The 20527-nt window shown below is 33.5% G+C and overlaps 1 protein-coding gene across 7 annotated transcripts in view; it reads right to left on the minus strand.

Annotated features, from left to right (window-relative positions):
- The window catches only part of CADM2 (cell adhesion molecule 2), a gene marked incomplete at both ends in the record, with an annotated part of 1063002 nt that overhangs the window by 70083 nt on the left and 972392 nt on the right, over nt 1-20527 (minus strand). For all 7 annotated transcript variants that reach the window (XM_082625754.1, XM_082625752.1, XM_082625756.1 and 4 more), the window contains one exon: nt 10690-10868. In XM_082625754.1, the coding sequence (XP_082481880.1) occupies nt 10690-10868 (179 nt within the window). The remainder of the gene's footprint in view (nt 1-10689; nt 10869-20527) is intronic.

The raw sequence follows: 20527 nt of genomic DNA on the forward strand, positions 1-20527 counted from the left end.
AAAATAAAAAGTACTGCAATTTTAAATTGTAGGTGGTAACCAAAAGTCATACGTAATTACAAGAAAAGTTGATGAATAAAATCAGTTTGTCATTTGAAAAAAAAATGTATGCATTTTTTTCTTTTAAAATACTCTTTTACATTCCAAACTGACAAACGAAAGTGAAATTTAAAGTGGGAAAAAATGCCCTTGAAGTGGATGATTCCATACCATTTAGCTCCACCTACTTCCATACTGGGAGTTCTTTCCTAAAAGTGCTTTACCAAAAAGTAAATCAGATGATTTGATCAAACACTTTAAGTTCTGTGAGGATGACAGTTTCCTTTGAGAGAATAGTACTGTCACCCATTAGAAGAGAAACTTAAATCAAATATAAATATACACAAGGGGAAGTATGATATAGTAGAAAATTACTGATTGAAAAATCTGGATATTTAATTTTTCATTTAGGTTCTGTGATAAAATAACTGACAGACATTTTGCCTATAATTTGACCCCTCTGAATCTATGCTTCTTCATCTAAAAAAACAGAGTTTAGACCTGGTCATTTATGCATAAATGATTCTTCTTATTTAATACACAAATTCCATAGAACAGTAACAGTGGGTTCTGGAATCCTGAACTAAATATCCTTAAGGCTTAACTAAACTGTTCTACTGTGCTACATTACCAATTTGTATAAGTTAGAAAATGCTGTCATTAAATTGGAAGTTATTACACAGCACTAATTCTAGTGAATTCTAATTTTCACATATATGTTTGTTGTCTGATCGATTTTTAAAGGTAGTAAAATGCATTCAAATAGAATACTTAATATTGCAATATAAAAGCTTATTTAAATGAAAATTAAAGGAGAACTTGGGAGGGTTTCAAAAATATTATTATAAACTTGCTATCCTGTAACTTAAAACCAACAAGGGCTATTTGTAGATACTTTTTGTGCAAGCATATTAATAAATAGAGTCTCTTGGATCTATCCACAACAGATAATCCCTAATAAACATTAAGAATAATGTTAAGCAGAATTGTGAAGAAATGCCTATTGAGCTCCACTTTCAATATGCCCTCCTATCACCTGTAACCCTAGAATTCAGAGTTCTCATGCAAAAGCAAGGTCTTTCTTAACCTTAAAAAAACAACCCAATCCAAAAATGGGCAGAAGACCTTAAATAGACATTTCTCCAAAAAGATATACAGACTGCCAACAAACACATGAAAGAACGCTCAGCATCATTAATAATTAGAGACATGCAAAGCAAAACTACAATGAGATATCACCTCACACTAGTCAGAATGGCCATCATCAAAAAATCTAGAAACAATAAATGCTGGAGAGGGTGTGGAGAAAACGGAACACTCTTGCACTGCTGGTGGGAATGTGAATTGGTACAGCCACTATGGAGAACAGTATGGAGGTTCCTTACAAAACTAAAAATAGAACTACCATATGACCCAGCAATCCCACTACTGGGCATATACCCTGAGAAAACCATAATTCAAAAAGAGTCATGTATCAAGATGTTCATTGCAGCTCTATTTACAATAGCCCGGAGATGGAAACAACCTAAGTGTCCATCATCGGATGAATGGATAAAGAAGATGTGGCACATATATACAATGGAATATTACTCAGCCATAAAAAGAAATGAAATTGAGCTATTTGTAATGAGGTGGATAGACCTAGAGTCTGTCATACAGAGTGAAGTAAGTCAGAAAGAGAAAGACAAATTCCGTATGCTAACACATATATATGGAATTTAAGAAAAAAAAACAACGTCATGAAGAACCTAGGGGTAAAACAGGAATAAAGACACAGACCTACTAGAGAATGGACTTGAGGATATGGGGAGAGGGAAGGGTAAGCTGTGACAAAGCGAGAGAGTGCCATGGACATATATCTACTACCAAACGTAAAATAGATAGCTAGTGGGAAGCAGCCGCATAACACAGGGAGATCAGATCGGTGCTTTGTGACCGCCTGGAGGGGTAGGATAGGGAGGGTGGGAAGGAGGGCGGTGCAAGAGGGAAGGGATATGGGAACAGATGTATATGTATAACTGATTCACTTTGTTATAAAGCAGAAACTAACACACCATTGTAAAGCAATTATACTCCAATAAAGTTGTAAAAAAAAAAAAAAAGCTTATTTAATAAACTAATTCCCACATGGAATTTGGTGACACAGATTGATAACCTTCCCCAAATTATTTATCTTTAAAATATAGGCTCAATAAAGAAGTGAACATTTTACCAAAGTAATATATTTCTAATTGTGGAATTTCATATTCTCCTGGCTATGTCTCCTGAAATATTACAATTAATGAGGGGACCTTGAAACATCTGTGAAATTGCATCATGGTAAAACATATGAGTGAAAACACCTCACTGGTTTATTTTTACTAAGAAGTCCAGACATAATTGAGAGTGTTTACTTATTTATTATAGGATCTACAGTGCCTGGCCTAGCACGTTATATACAGCAGATACTCAAGAAAAATTTCCTGGAATAGTAAAATATTACTAGTAGTAATATCATTGTGATGTGGATTTTCAGGCCATGCCTCAGAGAAGTTTTACATCTCTTTACATTTAAAGATAAATGTTATCTTTATAAGAAATGATATATTAAAATAAAGAGAAAGGATATAGATTTTCCAAAAACAAATCCAGTTTTAAGTTAGCTATCGTCATAGAGTTTTGTGAAATGATAAACAGACATGTGAAGTCAATTGCAAAACTCTCCTAATTTCAAAGATTTCTATTGGAGATGTGAATTCTTCTATACACAGTTATTCATACTGTGCACTGCTTAAATCCATAAGGCGCCATTTACATATGGATTGCCAAGTAAATACATCTCACTTATTTTCCCAATATTGGATGAAAGTTAAAGGTCTTGATTTTGGTGACCAAGGAATGAATATCATTACGCTGATTTGGTTCGGAAGTTAGGGCAGTGTATACACACACATACACACATATACACTTAGGTATATACGTGTATATATGTGTGTGTATGTGAATATGGGTTTGTGCATATTTATGTAGGTACATATGTATCTATACATACATATGTGTATTATTTTATTAAGGTTTCTTCTGTTGAAAGAGAGAAACAGGGAGATAAAGAAATTTAATCATTAAAGAAATATTTTTGATTGCCTGCTACTTAGAAAGCACTGTTCCAAGATAAGATTTCTGCTTTGTGCATATAATATATGCACATAAATGCATGCATATACAATATATGTACATGTGTATAATACACATATACATATACATGTACATATCTACAATCAAATATACAACTAAAATACCAAATAATGATAAATGCCCTGCAGAGAATTAAAATAAAGTCATATGAGACTGGGAGAATGGTGTGGAAACAGTGCCAGAGAACTTGCTGATGAATTGGAAAGAAGGGCAGAGAGGATTCGAGGATAATTCTTAGATTCTGGAACAAGTATGTGATATGTTGTTACAATGTTTGTGAAAACTACATTTTTGTAAGAAGCTACAAAGCAGATTTTATGTAAAATCTTCTTCTAGTTAGGCATGCCACTGTTTCTAAGAAGGAATGCCAAAAATTTTCCCCCATGGGCGATTGAATATTGATGGAATTTCTCTAACGAATTAATGCATATATACTTGGGGAGAAGAGCTCTCTACATTTTATAAAGCTATAATGTAGCCTTTTTTGCACATAAAAAAAATCTAGAAAGACTAAGTGCCACGGGTATAACCCTTCTGTTCTGCTTACCTGACTGAAATTGACAGAAAAGATCATATATAAAGACTGCAAGGGAAAACATTTTAAATGTTGGATTTGTTCGGTGGTGGAGTCTTTCTTCCCTTCAGACAGGAATGAGGGTTTTCCGAGTGGACATTTTAGTCAGTGATCTATCTAGGTACCACAGAAACATTTACTTCAGAGTGGTATCTCAATGAATTTTTACCTTGAAAGGTGAAACTTTGTCCACTTTAGGCTCGTCTTAAAGAGATGAAATTTAGCCTCAACTCCGTGTTGAGTATGCCTGTACATATCCACTTTTCAAAATGCTTTATAATGAAAGCAGTGCCCCTGTCTCCACTACTTGATCCCATTCCACTTCTCTCTGCAGAGTTCAACAGCATATTCATCCAGTCAGAAGTACTCCTTTCCCACAGGCATCACAGCTCTCCCTGCTTATTCATGTACAGAGATGCTATGTTTTATCTCAGCGATTAAAGAAGGTTCTGTTTTAAGACTCATCCAACTAGTTTATTGTCTGGAAACTCTCAACTGGAGATGAGAGCAGCAGACATAGACTTCTTCCATCAGTGCACTCTTTGTTGTTCCACATGGATGTCTTTTCTATCCTTTTCTTCCTAGACCATATATTTTTCCACCTATGCTTCTAAAGAAAGCATCTCCAAAGGAAAAATGCTCATTATGAGCACATAGAATTAATTTACCAACTGGTAGGTCTGTTTCCATGTGAGGAAACAGATTTTAGCTGAATCCCTTTCAAATGTTTGCTAGGCTGGCTGTACATCTGTCCATTAATCCAGTCTTCTCTTTCCTGCTCCCCACCCACTCATCTGAGCTCAAAGATTCACTCTCTTATTTCCATTCTGATCTGTATTACCTTTCCTAACAGCACAGCTAAGCAAAAAAAATCATGTAGACTCTCAATGTTTCTAAATGTTTTGTTGCTGGATAATTATAACAGTAAATGTAAGTGTGACTGCCAACTTTTTAGTCTAGCTACATATTTACTATGAAGCACAGAAGTACACTCTTAATTTTAGTTACTGAGAGTTCTCATTAGCTTTCAAATCATTGGTAATCATAGAAGGAATATGTAAAATATATACCTTAAGACTAGGAAAGTATTTATTATAATCATATTTGCTTAGTTCTAGAGTAAGACAAATTTAAAAACAAATTTAGGATATTACTTTAGGATATTCCTAATCTGTTTCATAATTAGTATGGCATGCACCTATATATGTATTATTTATTTTGCTAAATTTAGGATCAGGAGCTAAAACCCTAAAGCAATTGAATTTATATCTTATACCTTAGTTAAGTATTTGAAGGAGATAACAGATGGTTTGGAAATGTGTGTTAAAGTGAAAGAAAGGCTACCCTACATGACTCAATTTCCCTCTCTCCCATGGTAAGCAAATTGACTGAAAGGAAGAATCAGCACCTGGGATGGGAAGTGAATCTGCATTTACCTCTAGTCTCTGAAAGAGACGGGTATCTATATGAACAACAAAGTTTGGAAGCTTGGTTTGATGCAGGAATCTGTAATATCTTGGTGTACAACATTCTGTCTCTGCATAATTTTGACACTTATTATTAAACAATAAAAATAAAGTGAAATGAAAGTAGCAGTTGTATCAATTTTTTTAAAGCTGGAAAGGCATATTTAATAGTTTGATACCTTTCACTAAACGAAAACACATAGATATTTCTAGCAGTAATATTCTCTCTTACTATAAAAATTAAAAACCTGAAACACTATTTTTATAATTGTTCTTACTAGCTAACAATAAAATGTGATGGATCTTTTTCTATGTATGTGTTATTTTTGAGGTAAATTATCCTGGAAACAAGCAAGCAAACAAAAAGCAATATCACATTTTTCATCAGTATTCATTTCAATAGATACATGAACAAATATATAAAACAAACCATAACTGTCAAGTGATATTTTAGGGATACAAAGTCAGCAACTGTCAGTAAACTGATTGGCATTACATAAACAAGCTTTTTATACTAGTTCACTTTCTACTATAATAATAATACTAGTTATGAAAAATTTTACTTGTTTTTATATGGTCATACATATGAAATTTGCTAGAAAAAGCTAAATATGTACATATAAAGAAAAGTAAAAATGTGGAAAGGTGCATAGAGGGTAATTTTATTCAAAATAAGAACAGCAAGAGTTAAGATAATGAAGAAGTAATGAATTGTTATAAAAGCTTATTTCTGTAAGTCAAAAACAGTGAAGTAATGGAATAAAAGTAGCGGTAAGATAATTTAAAATTTCACATAAGTGCTACTATGGTAATATGAACAGTAAATTTGAAGAGAGATGGTGAGTATCATGAACAACGTTCTGGAATAGTGCATCTCAACTCTGCCATGACTGTGTGAGACAGCCCTGAAATGGGTCCTAAGTGGAGTGTCCTCTCCACTGAAGCTCACACTGGACTTCCTGTTACTCCTCTCCACAGTGTGGACCTGCCATAGTTAGCACAGCTACTGGCAGAAGAAGAAATAAGTTACTCATTTTTTCTACTTGTATTACTGTATTTCTTGCCGAATTCTGGGGAGGGCAAATGATAGTAAAAGAGTTCCAGCACCACTGTCCATCTTCCATATGTATTCTGAGGCGTGGTTATGCTTTTCTCTAGCATGAGTGTGAAGGGAGGTCAAAGGCATTGGGATAGTTGAGGAGGAAGAAGTATAGGATTTGGGGGGAAGTGGTAATTTATGTTTTCCACTCTTCATGGATATTCTTTCAAAATTTCCCAGGTACTATAAATTTCTGACACTTCCAAAAGAATACATTTTAAATAAGTGGATGACAAATAAATATAAGGACTTGAATTGTCCCCAACCACAAAATAAGATTAGTCTCAGGTCATTCTCAGTTCTCTGCAGCCATTCCTTGTGTGATGAATAGGTATCTTCTATGATCTCTATACTAAAAGATGGAGATCTGGGTAGCATTTCTTTAAAGAGAGGATATTTTACCTAAACTTTCTGAACTTGATGTTGCATCAGAGAAACAAAGGTGATTATAACTTTTATCCTACTCTCTCTATATTACTAATTTGCTATAGTGTTGATTTTGTATGATCTTCTCTATTGCTTAGTTAACAAAAATATAGAATTTTCTTATTCTTCAATAGGGATAACTTAATTTATGCTCTGGGTACCATTCAGGGAATACTATGGGCAGTAAATTGTACACAACCTTTGGGTAAATTTTGTACCAGAGCACTGGACTGAGATTACCTTAAGGTATCATAAGACCACTAGTAATATTATACTAATAATACTCTTATTTATTATATATATATATGTACCTGGCACTGGCGGGTACTTCTATTTATGATTGTTTATAAATAATCCAGGAGTACTGTGCTACTAATTTTTTTAAATTCCAAACACTTGGACTATGTTGTTACAAACTCTGAATATCTACATCATTGTATATCCATACTCCTATAACTCTTTGATTTTTGTACTATACTTACTTGAATGCTTATCGTTCATGTTTAACTCTAAGCTTCTTGAGTGCTATTCACCTTTGTTCCTATAGTGCATTTGCACTCAGTGAATAAATGCTAAATATTTATTTGGTGAATGAATGAATATTTCCTTTGATCTGAGTTCTCCAAATAGTAAAAACAGCAATGGAACAGCATATTTCAAGACCATTAATATGGAAGTAATTAGCCATTCAAAAGAAATAAATAGCATGATAACAATAAAAACATGAGAGTAACTTCAATATTTTTTATACAGAAGCAAAAAACAAAAAAACTACTGTGCTCACAGGAATTAATAGCATCACTATGGCTACTAATTTAACAGATTAATTTTTCCATTGCTGAGCTTGTTAATGAAAAAATGGTACCTTTTTTCCTAATGGAATCTTTACAGTGCAAATGTTTCAAAAGTGTAATGTTTTGGGTTTTTTTTTTTTTTTTTTGGTTTTTTTTTGTTTTTTTGCGATATGCGGGCCTCTCACTGTTGCAGCCTCTCCCGTTGTGGAGCACAGGCTCCGGACACGCAGGATCAGCGGCCATGGCTCACGGGCCCAGCCGCTCTGCGGCATGTGGGATCTTCCCGGACTGGGGCACGAACACGTGTACCCTGCATCGGCAGGCGGACTCTCAACCACTGCGCCACCAGGGAAGCCCCAAAAGTGTAATGTTTTATCTAACAGGTATTTGTATACATGTACTGAATTTTGTTAGGCCTTTCATTGAGAGTGAGAACCAGACTGACAGTTTCAAATTACCATCTGAAATTGTAATGTTTAAATTTGTAAGGGGGTTAGGGTGGGGGGAACACTCCAGTGTCCATGACATACAAAGTCAGTGCTGTTAACAATTAAAATGTGAAAACATTTAAATAATGCACTTCCACTGACACCCAAAGAATAAATTCTAACCATTAGGATGGTACCTAGATAGCAGATGATTTCACAGCAAAGTGCTCTGACCTCCATCAAGTTAAGAATCAATAGAACCTAGGTAACTGTGGTAGAATCAAAGACAGTCTCAGCTCATGAAAGGCCCTTCTGTGCTAGAGCTATATTAAATTATCACAGCTAATGTAAAATCAAACTTGGTGTAAAAGATAAAAGGGTAAAGTTCTCACAAATGATCACTTATCACTCCATTCCGAAATGCATACAGCATTCATTATAGATTGAAATACCACTCAAATTTCACCATTTAGTTGGGTTTTGAAACAGCCAAACCATTAACAGAAGAGAGCAGCTTTTTATATTTATACAACCAGTGACTAATGAAACGTTATATCCTGTGCACAAAGGAGGGGAAAAAACCTTTATTTTGTAATGAACCCAATTGGACCCCTTTTTAAACACAGTATAATATGGTTTCACTGTTTCATCGAGCCTCTCATTACTTGTGTCAATAATCCTAGGTAAAACACTGTTGAACTTCACAGCATTTATCCAGTAGCATGAATAGCATTAATCTATGGGGTGCTTTTGATGAATTGTAGTTCAAAAAGCAAAGCCAAAAATGACTTCTTACAAAGTGCTCAGAGAAGTATTTATCAGAAATATGTCAACTGCCAACTACCTAAAGGTAGCTTGGCTATTTAGGGAATCATGCTGTTGGCTAGCTTGCAAACACTGAGAAAACATATGAATTTTCTCCACTTGAATTACTTTAAAAAAATAAATAACATACTTTTCATCTAAGTATATTATTTTTTCTGTCACTTCCCTACTAATTCTCTATATTTTTATGTCATATTGCTTTCAACACAATGTGACATGCTATGCAACATGCCCCAGGTTCCAAAACTGTTAGGTGAGACAAGCGCTTATCAAGTTGAGGGTGAATCAGACTTCATTTCCGTGACTGCAGGATCTAAACATCCAGTTCAGCACGAACTGAAAGCTACTCCTGGATCTTGCTCTAAGGATCTAACTAATCTTCTTGACACACTCAGTGGTTGTTATATTCTCTCTGGCAGTGAGCCTGGTAGGGTTTATCTACAGGGTGTTACTACATTTAATTCCAATTTATCAGTCTAATTTGATTAGGCTGATCTTTCCCAAAAGCTGGAATTTGCACAATTCATGAGATACTAGAAATTACTCTCTCAGCTCTGTTATCTTCAAGATGTTTATATGTGGAAAGTCTATTCAATGCAAGACTTTTCCTTTAAGAACAAAAGTGTTATTAAGAACTGAGAAATGGCAGACACTAAGGCAATTTGAAAATAAAGTTGTAAATTGTTTTAATACATCATTCTTTCTCCAATTTCGTCCTGTTTCATAAAAAAGTAAACATCTTGGAAAAAAACACAAATGGGATTATTTTTTCCTTAAAATTAAATCCCTTTACAAAGAATTAGACTTTATCCCCCAAATTCCTTTTTGGAAACATATAAAATTAACCCATGCTTCTTACAGTTATTTTATACTTAGGTTCATGAGAAAGATTTCAAATAAAGGTACTCCCTTCAGGATTTCTAAGATCCATTGGATTTATTATAGCATTGTGTAATTTTTACACAGTACTCATTCAAATACTGTAATATTGTGTAGAACACAACATTAGTCTTAAAAAACCTTTTCTTGGTGAACTATATGAGAAGAATCTTACATTCTCTAATGCTTTTTTCTCTTGGAGATTCACATTGTACCCTATAAATAAACTCTGAGAAGTCTTGCAATAAAGAAACCTAATTTTGTTTATTGTGATATTTATCGATTTCAGAAAAGTTCATCTTTGTCTAACAATATGGTAAAGCTACATCATGAACAACTTGTCCTGGCTTTTGGAGTTTAGGAAAAACAGAGATTCTTTTTAATCTTGGGTATTGGCATTTTTTTTTTTGCCATTTTCCTATATTTACTCAAGTTATGAGATTATTGCAGAGGAGAAAAAATGTCTGTGGGTGTTTCAAATTATTGTTCATAAGAAATTAGTGCAGTTTTCACTAGTATTGTATACCTCTGTCTTTGCTACATCTCTATTACATGCTACCTCTCTTTGTAAAACTAGTAATAGTGATTATAAAGCATATTTTTTATGATAATACTACCAAAATTAACTCAGGGAAAATATTGTTTTCATGATTCTGATTTATAATTTAAAGCATTTATTTGTAAAACGTAAAGAAAACCATTAATATGATTTACTATTCACCACCAAATATTATACAGTATATTTATAATAAAAAAATCTTTCACAAATATAAATTTTATTTCGAGTATAGGCTGTAATTTTATTTTATTAGTTTGACTTGAAACATATTAATTGTGAATCTTGGAGATATTTACACTTATGAGAAGTCCTTGTGAAAGAAAAAGAAAACCCTTTTAAATTTGTTTATTATTCTAAAGATTTTGATAAATTTAAGCAGTTTTTCAGGTCATTCTCACATGTATAATAATGTCAAAAGGTACTCACCATGTACAATGAGAACATACTCTGCGCTGCTTTGGCCAATGGTATTTGTGGCTTCACATCGATATGTACCATTATCCGTTTTGTTGAGGAAAAGAATGTTTAGCTCCCTACCACTCACAACCATTCGGTCAGGATCTGGTAATTCTCCGCCATCCTTTGTCCACAAAACAGGTTCTGGCCTATTGGATTTAAACATGCATATAAACAAAAAATATATGAAATGTTACATATTCTGTGAATTAATTAAGCAATTTATAAATATTTAACACCCATTTCATGGATAACTATGTGCTAAGTTCTATAAGGTACCAAAAGAATCATAATGCACTCACTCAGAAGATTTTGGAGGTATGGCAATTATAATTTTATTCTATTCTCCTTAACTAAGCAGACATGTATTAAGGAGCTAATTAGTTGAGTCACTATAGTAGTCACTGATAGATAGCACGTCCTGCGGCCCAGATTCTGTGGCTAAATGTCTCATACCTGCTGGTCTCTGGAGGATTGCCTGTGGGCTACTGGAGCAGCCTTCCACAGAGGTACCTGGAATTATACCTTTGCATTTGGGGCCACCATTGTGGGGGCATGGCTTTGCCTGAAACCACCTGAAATTTCTCCCCCTTACCTTTCCTGCTTTCTCATCCCTCTAGAGGTTTTTTTTTTTTTTTTTCTGCAAGTTATCTCTTTTCTTTCCTCCTTAGCTTTACTGAGATATAACTGACACACAACACTGCACTAGTTTAAGCTGCAAAGCATAATGATTTGATATATGTAAATGTTGCCACATGATTACCACAATAAGTTTAGTGAACATCCATCACCTCACATAGTTATTTTTTTTCTTGTGATGAGAACTTTTAAGATCTACTCTCTTAACAACTTTAAAATATACAATCCAGTATTATTAACTATAGTTGGCATACTATGCATTATATCCTCAGAACTTACCTTATAACTATAATTTTGTACCTTTTGACCACCTTCACCCATTTCCCCTATCTCCCACTCCTGCCTCTGGCCACTTTTATTCAACATTTTACTGGAAGTCCTAGCCAGAGCAATTAAGCAGGAAAATAAATAACAGGTAACCAAATTGGAAAGGAAGAAGTAAAACTGTCTTCATTTGCTGATGATATGATAACATATAAAGAAAACCCTAAAAATTCTACTAAAAAACTCTTAAAACTAATAAATGAATTCAGTACAGTTACAAGATACAAAATCAATAGACAAAAATCAATTGAATTTCTATACACCAACAATGAAATATAAGAAACTGAAATTAATAAAATCTATTTTATAATTGCATCAAAAAGAATAGAATACTTAGAAAAAAAATGTAACCAAGGGGGTGAAAGATCTGTACACTGAAAACTATAAGACATTAATGAAAGGAACTGAAGACGTCAAATAAATGGAAAGATGGTCTTTGCTCATAGATTGAAAGAATTAATATTAAATGTCTATACTACCCAAAGCAATCTACAAATTCAATGCAATCCCTATCAAAATTCCAATGGCATTTTTCACATAAAAAGAACAAAAAATCCTAAAATTTGTATGCAACAACAAAAGGCCCCAAATAGGCAAGCAATCTTGAGAAAGAAGGAAAAAGCTGGAGGTTTCACACTTCCTGATTTCAAATGATATTTCAAAGATATAGTAATTAAAAGAGTAATTAAAAGTAATTAAAAGAGTATGATATTGGCAAAAATATAGACACATAGATAAATGGAATAGAAGGCTCAAAATAAACCCATGCATATACGGTCAATTAATTTTTGACAAAGGAGGCAAGAATACACAATAGGGGAAAGGACAGTCTCTTCAATAAATAGTGCAGGAAAACTGAAGCACCACACACAAAAGAATAAAGCTGTGCCCCTATTTTACATTATACATAGACATCAACTCAAAATGGGTTAAAAACTTGAATGTAGGACCTGAAAACCTAAAACAGGAAAGAAGCTCCTTGGCATTGGTCTTGGTGATGATTTTTCAGATTTAACACCAAAAGCAAAGACAACAAAAGCAAAAATAAACAAGTGGGACCACATCAAATTAAAAAGCTTCAACACAGCAAAAGAAGCAACTTAAAAAATGAAAAGGCAGCCTATGGAATGAGAGAAATTATTTGCAAATATTATGTCTGGGTAAATAAGATAAGGGGTAAATATCCAAAATAAAGAAATAGCACATACAAGTCAGCAGCAAAAAACCCTGATTAAAAACAGATAATCTGAATAGACATATTTTCCAAAGGAGATATACAAATGGACAACAGGTACATGAAAAGATGCACAACATCACTAACAGCTAGGGAAATGCAAATCAAAACCACAATGAGATAACACTTATACCTGTTAGAATGGCTGCCTTCTAAAGGAAAAGAAGTAATGACTGTTGGGGAGTGTGTGGAGAAAAGGGAACCCTCCTACACTGGTGGTGGGAATGTAAATTGGTGCAGCCACTATGGAGAACAGTATGGAGATTCCTCAAAAAATTAAAAATAGAATTACCATATGGTCCAGTGATTCTACTTGTGGGTATATATCCAAAGGAAAAAAAAAAATCACTGTTTCAAAAAGGTATCTGCACCCATATCCATTTTAGCACTATTTACAATAGCCAACACATGGAAACAACCTAAGTGTCCATTTACAAATGAATGGATAAAGAAAATAAATTCCAAATGTAATGGAACAATATTCAGTCATAAAAAAGAAGGAAATCCTGCCATTTGTGACAATATGGATGGAACTTGAGGGCGTTACGCTAAGTGGAAAAGTCAGACAGAGAAAGACGGATACTATATGACTATATGTGGAATATAAGAAAAAACTGAACTCATAGAAACTGACAGTTCTCCTTTAATCAAATACTTGCAAAAATTCTCAAAACCTGCTTTCAGGGAAGAAAGGATAAATGAATCATGAATTCCTGTCTTCAAAGAGTTCAGTCTTATGTAATTGTTAATGATAAGAATGGTTATTAGTATCTATCACCATGTGTTGACAATGTCCTAGTTACTTTACATAGATTTACTATAATCCTCATAAGAACATGGCATCATTTTTAAAAATATAATGCAGATAATAATATAGAAGATTAGAGGTATATTCAAACCCTGGTCTGAATCCATAGTCAATGCTTTGCCCACTACCCCTTGTGTTCTAACATGATGAATATATTCCTAGTTCTTCTATGTCAAAATTTTAAAATTTAAACAAGATTTTATCTTACCATTATAAACTAATTTCAAAAAAGCTTTAATTATTTGTTTATTTTGGTGAAAACGTTGAACTTATGCTTTGTTGTTGTGAATGCAATTAGAACATAGGTCTTTATAAGTGGTGCCTATGACTACCACAGCTTTTCTAAGATGAAGAATATATATATTTTTTTCTGACAATATTTTGTAAAAGAAATAAAAGTCGTGAACCAAATAATAATAAATATTGTAAATTGTATCAAAATAGTAGATCAGCAATGTGGTAAAAAAGTCACTTAGTTTTTTAGCAAAAGCTTGTTATCTAAAAACATTAGAATAATACAATAATTTATATCATCCAATTATATAGACAACTCATTCTGATAGCATCTTTAATAAAAGTCAAACCATTAATACTTCTCAACTTTCTTCATATATTCCTCATTTGCTTGTTGCTATTTGAATTTACTAATTCTTATTTTAAAACTGATAGACTGGATAATCTTGGACGATAGACATCCTTAAAATTCTTTAAAGAATAAAGCAGGCACAATAAAATTATGATAAACTGCATGTAACTGAAATAATTAGAAATTGCATCCTTTCTACAAAGCCACATGAGGCCAACATTAAGATAACAGTTACATTAAGGATAATGTGAATTTTGGAAAATTCATCCTTAAAATACTGTTTAATAGAAGTATTTTATTATATTAAGAGGCAATATTTCTTCATATATAAGTTGGAATTTAAACACACAGATATAATTATATGCAAATACCTATATATTTCCATAAATAAAATTATACTCCCCAAATCTAAACTGTCAATTTTTTCTCTGTTAGTGTTCATAAGCTTTAAGTCATATCTTAAAGCACATGGCTCTGTAAATACGTAATTAAATTTAGATATATATTTTAAATTTTGTGTAAGGAAATGAAGTTAAATATCTAGAAAAATTATTCAAGTTGCCAGTATTTAAAAAAACTTTTTTTCTAAAATAATAATTCTCTCTTTTAGGAAATAATGAACAAACACCTGCAAAAATGGTTAACAGGAAATTATAGCAGTATAAGTCACTCCTGACACTGAACATTGCAGGATTCTTGATTGTACTCTGAATGATAAATCTTCAAGGTGGCAAAAAATGTTAGCATCATAAGATGCAATTTTAACAAAATGGAGGTTAGAGTTTACACATCGATTAAAAATAGCCTACACATATTCCAATTAGTATTTAAAATGTTCAAGCTTCTTAATAAAATAAGCTTCACCATAAAAATATTAACTGGTTTAGCAAGTCTTGATACAATTTGTGTTTCATCTTAATAAAGAGGGCCCCTAGGCTTTCTCTAATTGGAACTTAGAATGATTGAGTTTCTTGCTGCAAATGAATAAAAATCTTCCCTGCTATTCAGGCAACCAAAGGAGATCATTTAAAAAGTGGTTCCAGTCTACAGTTTCTACGTGATAAGGCTGAAAACGAGTAGGAGCCAGACACCAGGAATAAGAGGACAGTGACACATCATCAGGCATGAGATAATACTGTATAACTCCACAGCAAGAATATTAAGATAGCCAATCCAGAGAGTTGCCCCTTTCAAAGCAATTAATTTTCAACTAAAAGTAGAAAATCTTCTGAACGAGATGAAATTAAATTTATGTTTGTCTACCAAATCTATAAGGCTGAAAAAGATGTTTTGTTTTCTTAGGTACCTAAAAATATTGTGTAGCAGTTTCTTCCTAGGGTAAGCAAAAAACAACAAGAAAATAAAAGTGAAAAAAGGAACCAAATATGCTTGTATATTTATTCTCTTGTATTCTAACGTCTTGGTGAAGTTGTTTTTAGCTTAACAGACTTTTTAAAAACTTTTATTGACTCACTGTTTGGTAGATATCTAATAGAATCTCTGATATCTTTAACAATTCCTTATTTATAAATTAGTGTTGGAAAGAATTGCCACAACTTTCTCAGACTACCGGTTTATTTAATATTTGGACTAGATATAAACATAATTACTAATATCCACTGAAACTCCTGAGTTAGTCACTGGGGCATTTATTCTGTAAAGTTATGCCACAGTAATAATCCCTCTAATTCTTCCAACTGTGTATGGAATCATTCACTCCCTAGGTATTGATGAGAATACCTATTGATGAGACTATTGATGAGCTTTGCCTGCATAGCTCCCATTTTCCCTTTTAGGCTCATGCTTGAGAAGAATAAAAAATAAGCAGTTCAGTTATAGAAATATCAGTCACACAATACAGATCTCCTAAAGAAAGAATTCTCCTAGTATCCTTACAAAGTGGACAAGAGTAAAAGGTCTTCCAAATTTTGGAATAGATACACTCTCCAGTATCTTCCTTTTCCCAAATGGCTATATCCCCCTTGAGTTCTGCAATGCCTTTTCCTTCAATGAGCACAGTACATGTTGGGTTCTAATTCTAAAATTAATCCTGTGAAAATTAAGTTACTTTTTCTAGATAAAAGAAAAAAATAAGTCACTGTAATAGCATTCAAGTAAACATCTTGTTCTGGCTCAAAGGAAAAAGAAAGAAATTACATACTACAATTACATATATCTTACATTTCCTTTAATATAAGACAAAGCATGAACTTATATTTAATAACTTGGGGCCTTTTATACTTATATGGCACATGAAGATGATTAAGGCATTTATTTCAGTTTAGAAATTCCATGGGTGGGGTGGCAGTAGATGTGATTGAAGATTCAATACTCAGGAGATTTTTTTAAAGCCTAATTCCCCTTTATTTCTTATAATATTTTTACTCTAAAGTGAAAGAAGGTGGTGGGAGTTATGTAAACATCTTGATTCCTTTTTCTGATTTAAGCAAACTTTTAAATCAATAAATTATACTGCAGAGTCTGTATATAAAACCTCAGCATTCATGCTATCAAATTCTTAGAGAAATGGAAGGAGAGAACTTAAATGAAAATTAATAGAAAAGTGGGTTTGAAATTAGTTTCAAGTGCAGAATTTTAATTTTATTGGGTTCCCATAGGGAGGATTCTGAGAGAAATCTAGCCTAGGCAATCTCCATTGGGTAGATGGATATTGTATCCATAAACCACAGTCCAAACTTTGTCAATCAAGTGAGGAAGAAGAAAAAAGGAAAATAGGAAAACAGAAGCTGGGGTTGCTTGCTCCTTTTTTAAAATTTAAAATACAAATACAAAGGAAGTTCAAAGAGTAGCCTTTCTTAAAGCTGTGAAACCAATTCAAAACATAATTTTGGAATGAGTCTCAGTTGGAAGCAAAGGATATCGTAGATAAATAGAAAGAGACTGAAAGGGGTTACTTGTGGAGTTATTTATTATGTTAATCATTTCAAATTTAAAGATACATAAAGGATTATTTTGTTATTGAGGGTCAAACAAGATGTTTCTGAACATAGTTTGTAAGTAAGTTTCTATATATATTGAAAGGTATATTCTTAATTATTGTAAAAATATTGATCTAGGCCTTTGGAGAATACATACAAGCTGTGATTTTTCCTCAGATTTGATTGTTGTGTAACTTAATTATAATGAAATTTGTTTTCCTTTTATTCTGATATTGATTTTATACTTTTCATGGCAGCAATTCTTAAAACATCAAATAACTTTTACTATTAGCCAAGTTAACTTTGAATATTTTACTTATCATAATTGGGGTTCACTTTAAAACATAATCAATGAAACATTTATGTGTCTGTCTTTATACATATAGTTTTGCTTAAGGGAAAACAAAACTTCAGAAACGTTTTACAGTAGAGTAATCTTCAATGAGTCTCGATGGGTTTAATTGCCAGAAAATGTCCTACTCTTACACTTACATCTTAAGACAGGTAAGAGATCAATGAACATTTTTGTTGTTGTTGTTAATTAAAGTATACCTATATATCCTTGACTGGATACTTCATAGGTTACACAATTATTATCTAACAAGTATCTATAAACAAATCAGTGCAAGTTTTGAACCAGGAATTATGAGCGACATAAGGAAACTAAAATAATATCTGTTCTCTGAGATATTATACTTTAATAGTTTACATAAAATATGTCTAATCAAACATAACATTTGGCAGGATATGGTAAGTGGCATAAATGAGTTATAAAAAATCATAAAGATTCATCATATCTATATTAGGAACATTACAACAGGCTTTATGAAAGATATAACTTTTGACTCATCTCTCTAATTATGGCAGGATTTTGAGTGGTAGAAATGGAAGATGACAGCTCAAGAGGAGTCAGAATCCTGGTTAGGATGCTTGCCTTCCAGAGGCCGTATTGTTGAATAGATGAATTTAAACATGGCGAATGCCTGGAAAGAGTATAAGGTTACTAGGTGATAGTGTTATTGGTTCAGATAACAAACTAAGAAAGGGCAAAGTTAAAAGTGTTTGATGTGATAACTGGGTTGGGAGTAATAAAATCAAAAGCTAAGATGTTAGTTGATATTAAGGAACAGGACCAAATATGCTCATAAGAAGCTTAGTCCGAGATAAAGTTTTTAGGACATGAAGCTGAACATGAAAAATTATTATTTTACTATTAGACCAGAAGACTGATGATGCCGTTAATATGGAATACAGAATGAAATATGGTAGGGAACATTCTGGTCATAAAAAGGAAGATGAACAAAAGCAAAGAAATGAAAAAGTTTGGAATAGAGAGGTGGGGGGTAGAAACACAAACCTGTACATTTAAACCTGTACGTTTTTTAGCCTGGCACTCAGCCCTGGCCTTGAGTATCAGGTGGAAAAATCCAGACTTTCCTGAAAAATAAAAATGCTTTACTAACTCATTTGAGAAGTAAATATTTCTGAGCAGAGTTTCCTTTAAGTATACCAATGTGAAATACCTGAAAAAGAAAAATTCAATGAAGAGACCACATATAGAGTTCTGAAGAGAGAAAACAAAGATTTACATGAAGTTGGAGTAATAATAAAGGAAAGCACAGAATAATAGAATATAATAGAAGAGCTCTTGGGAACGTAAACATAACTTTTTGGAGCTAGAAAATATATGGTGTTACTGAAAACAGAGGAGAAACTCTCCTTATGGAGTCTAGTCTGTATGAGAACAATCTTAGTCCTGAATAGGAAAAAATAGCAATGCAAGACCAACCAACTAACCAACCAAATGACAAACAAACAAAGCATAAACCAGGGTGGAAACAAACTGAGATACAGTGGAAAGGAAAAGTTGATGATTTCAGTTTAAGAAACTCTAAATTCAAGTGCTAGAAGAAAATAAAGAAATACATCTCCATCTAGCAATAAGGAATGAGAAATTAGAAACTGGAGCAGAGGGCAGGACTAGAATTTATACAGAGACTGGAGCCAAGCAAGTGTCCAAGCTTAAGAGAAAAAACAAAAGAACAGATTCCCAAACATTTGGGAGATGAGAAAAGAAAGACAATGAAATCCAGTATGTCTTAGAGAAGTCAAAATAAATTAATGTCATAGGAACATAGGAACAAGAGAGAATCTCTTTAAACTTCATTGATCTACATATTTACATTTATAACTCATCCAATACCTTAAGGTTCCCAGAACCTCTCATATCCAATAATTATTTTGTTAGCCTTACTCAGCCATAATCATACACTAAACTTTGTCATCATCATCACTTCCTTAAATATCAATATTTCAACTTTTCTAATCAGAGCCTTCCATCGTTTTGTTTTGTTTTGTTTTGTTTTTGTGGTACACGGGCCTCTCACTGCTGTGGCGTCTCCCGTTGCGGAGCACAGGCTCAGGACGTGCAGGCTCAGCAGCCATGGCTCAAGGGCCTAGCCGCTCCGCGGCATGTGGAATCTTCCTGGCCCAGGGCACGAACCCGTGTCCCCTGTGTCGGCAGGCGGACTCTCAACCACTGCGTCACCAGGGAAGCCCACCTTCCACCTTTTCAGCACACTATTCAGCTCATCATCAAAACCTCCAATCCTAACTGCTGAACCCATCACTTACCTTTATTCTTCAATCCACTCCTAACCTTATTTCTCTCTTTAATCAGTATTACTATGCAATCAATATTTTGTTCTTTTCCTATCCATTGTGCTTAACTGGTTGTTTCTCAGGCCTGATGAACCCAACTTTTCCATCTTGTCTGTCAGAACATCTAAGCTAACTGAAAAAAAAAATGAGGAGAGGCTAATGGTTTGTTTGTTTTTTAAATACTGTTCTTGAAGTCGTCATGCAAGAATGTACATGAAGAGCAATGAAAGGCAATTTTGAAGCAAAATAAATTTCATTACTGTGTCTTTGAGTATTTCATAACTTAAAAAAAATAGTTTGGGACATCCCTGGTGGCTCAGTGGTTGAGAATCTGCCTGCCAGTGCAGGGGACAGGGGTTCAATCTCTGGTCTGGGAAGATCCCACATGCTGTGGAGCAACTAAGCCTGTGCGTCACAACTATTGAGCCCGCGAGCCCCAATTACTGAGCCCGTGAGCCCCAATTACTGAGCCCACGTGCCACAATTACTGAAGCCCGTGTGCCTAAAGCCTGTTCTCTGCAACAAGAGAAGCCACCACAATGAAGAGTAGCCCCCACTTGCCTCAACTAGAGAAAGCCCACACACAACAACAAAGATCCAATGCAGCCAAAAAACAA

The sequence above is a fragment of the Mesoplodon mirus genome (genome assembly GCF_964341445.2).
Source record: "Mesoplodon mirus genome assembly, chromosome: 6".
Lineage (NCBI taxonomy): Eukaryota > Metazoa > Chordata > Mammalia > Artiodactyla > Ziphiidae > Mesoplodon > Mesoplodon mirus.